This window comes from Convolutriloba macropyga, unplaced genomic scaffold (assembly GCF_964194025.1).
Source record: "Convolutriloba macropyga unplaced genomic scaffold, txConMacr16.3 SCAFFOLD_3883, whole genome shotgun sequence".
NCBI lineage: Eukaryota > Metazoa > Xenacoelomorpha > Acoela > Convolutidae > Convolutriloba > Convolutriloba macropyga.
This window is the reverse complement of record NW_027452051.1, coordinates 1-2337: the sequence shown is the minus strand read 5'-3', so window position 1 is coordinate 2337 and position 2337 is coordinate 1. Positions and strand designations below refer to the sequence as shown.

At 35.3% G+C, this 2337-nt stretch overlaps 1 protein-coding gene across 1 annotated transcript; it reads left to right on the top strand.

Annotated features, from left to right (window-relative positions):
- The first annotated feature begins 281 nt into the window (after window positions 1-281).
- LOC142357137 (metabotropic glutamate receptor 2-like) lies at window positions 282-1610 on the top strand. Its single transcript, XM_075408826.1, has one exon. It carries the CDS (start codon window positions 1055-1057, stop codon window positions 1439-1441), a length of 387 nt encoding a protein of 128 aa, XP_075264941.1. The 5' UTR covers window positions 282-1054; the 3' UTR covers window positions 1442-1610.
- The last annotated feature ends 727 nt before the right edge of the window (window positions 1611-2337 follow it).

Genomic DNA, 2337 nt, shown 5'->3' with positions numbered 1-2337 from the left:
AAATTCTTGTGTGTTTTTTCGCTCAAACTGTCAGTCAACGACATTGAGAAAATATTTGTCCTTTTAAAAGCCATATTTTTAAATATTGGAAAACAAACTAAAATATGGTTTTTTCTCAACCAGTTTTCATTACCAAATGTTTCATTTTATTACCATTTAACTGTTAGCTGCTGTGAGTTATAATATCGATAAAGATTGAACTTAAATTTCGTGTTTAATCGATTATAGACTATAATAGTTGAAAGAAAAGTTTTGAAAGAGTATTTAGAAAAAAAAACTTGTTTATATTTCATCTTTAAGGTATACAAAATGATGAGATATTTATATGTGAAATAAATCTATGAAGCGGAACTGTTCACAGAATTTAAACCAATCACCTTTCAGTTTTTCAGCTTTTTGCAGACTTAAAAATGGAATTAAAGGTTAAAAAAGGAAGTGGAAAAAAATCATTTTGAAACAGAGTCGATCTTCCATTTGAGATAAAAAATCTTTGAAGCGTTTCCAAATTTTCTCTATTTTAACAACCCTTTTAACAACCCCCTGGGCATTTTTGCAAAGAGTGACAAAGTTTGTTTATTTCGGATGAAATACATGACATTTGTACACAAATAATATCTAAAACCAATACTTGTTGATAATAGTTAATTTGTGAGATATTATATGAGATGATTATAAGACGTTAGAAGATACCAGACCATAAAATTAGTAATCTGATGTTATTTATCTTCTTCAATTTTAAATTTTAAGTTTGAATCGTTCTTTTAGTTTTGTTTCTTGTTACCTTTTCGTCGTCATTCTTTCGTTATTGAAGAAAAAATGAGAATTAGTCTTCACGTGAATTTGAGCGTTATTTTATATTTTATTACCTTATTTGGAAATTCGAACAGTGCCAAAAACTTAAACTGGCCTGAAAAGGACAAAATTGGGTTTTACGATGGGGATATTAAAATTGGGGGTATTTTCATGGTCCATGACCGCCATGATGCACTAACTTGCGGCGATGTCTTCACTGAAGCCGGGATCCAGCCCCTTGAAATGATGATCTACACGCTAGATGTCGTCAATCAAAATTTTTCCACACCTTTTACCCGGGATGACCCTAGGAGGGGTGTTCGTTGACGACTGTGATCGAGATACAGTGGGGGTGGAAAGGTCGCTTGAGTTCGTTCGGGGTTTCTTCTCGGGTCCCTCGATAAACGGGGCTTGTTCGCCGCAACCATCGGTGACATCCGATGCAGGCGGCAGGGGTTCGAGACTGACTCAGGGCAATTTGTCCCCGGGTGGGAAAGGAGAGGCTGGTGGCAGTGGAGGTGTTAGTGGTGGGAAGGGGGACACTTCAGTGGTGGGTGTGATTGGAGCGGCTTCCAGTGTCGTCAGCATCCAAGTTGCCAGTCTGCTCAGGCTGTTCCATATTCCACAGGTGAGCAAAATTAGATTCTGAGTTTTTCGACCATCAGGCTCTTGGACAGTTTATTAATCAGTTTATAGCGTAAAAATTTGCGCCAAAGCAAAGATCTCTGATCAACCGAAAAAATTCTTCACTTTCACTTCCTTCACTGTTAAGATTTTTGCGGGCGCTTCGTGGTGAAATATACACTATGGTACCAAAAAGCTACGTACATCTCAAGAATTTTTAAAAAGCACCACGGACATTATGTAATACAACTTTTTGACTCAAAATCAGTTCTCTGTTAACGAGTTGTTATGCGTCCAGGTTTATTTATATTTAGTGGACGGCTTATATAGCTTTCACATAAGTTTCTAACGACGCCTGAGTCAAATTTCCGTTATATTCTCTTCCAAATTTTCCAAAAAAATTGTTTTTTGCTAACTGTTTCAAAATTGCCCGTAATGTTTTAATTGGATTCAGAACGGGACTATTTGCTGTCCATTGCAGTATCTCCCGACCTTTTTCTTTAAAAAAAATTGCTTCCACAAATCTTTGAATTCCACACAAAAGAATTATCTCGTTTAAAGAAAAAAAATTTTCAAACTAATGGGTTTATTCCTAATAAATTTATAAAATTGGTGAGTAAACTGAAACCTTTAGCTTGCTTGATGATCGGACGAATAGTTTTCTTCGTTCTTTTGTTTTATGCCCCAAAACTTAAGTGATCGCTCGTTCCCAGCTTGAGCGCAAACTAAGTTTCATGAGCAGAAGCAACATTTAAAAAGCGCAAATTTTTGCTGTAGGTAGCTTTTTAATACAATAGTGTATAACGTTGACTCCATAAAATTTTAACTATCACGTCATAATATAACAATTCAAAATATGATTTTATTGTATCCTTAAAACCAATGAGTAATTTTTAACATACCTTACAAACTATTGCTCCA

Bases quoted from the DNA above. Each gene is read 5' to 3' on its own strand.
- LOC142357137 (XM_075408826.1), top strand. From the start codon at position 1,055: ATGTCGTCAATCAAAATTTTTCCACACCTTTTACCCGGGATGACCCTA.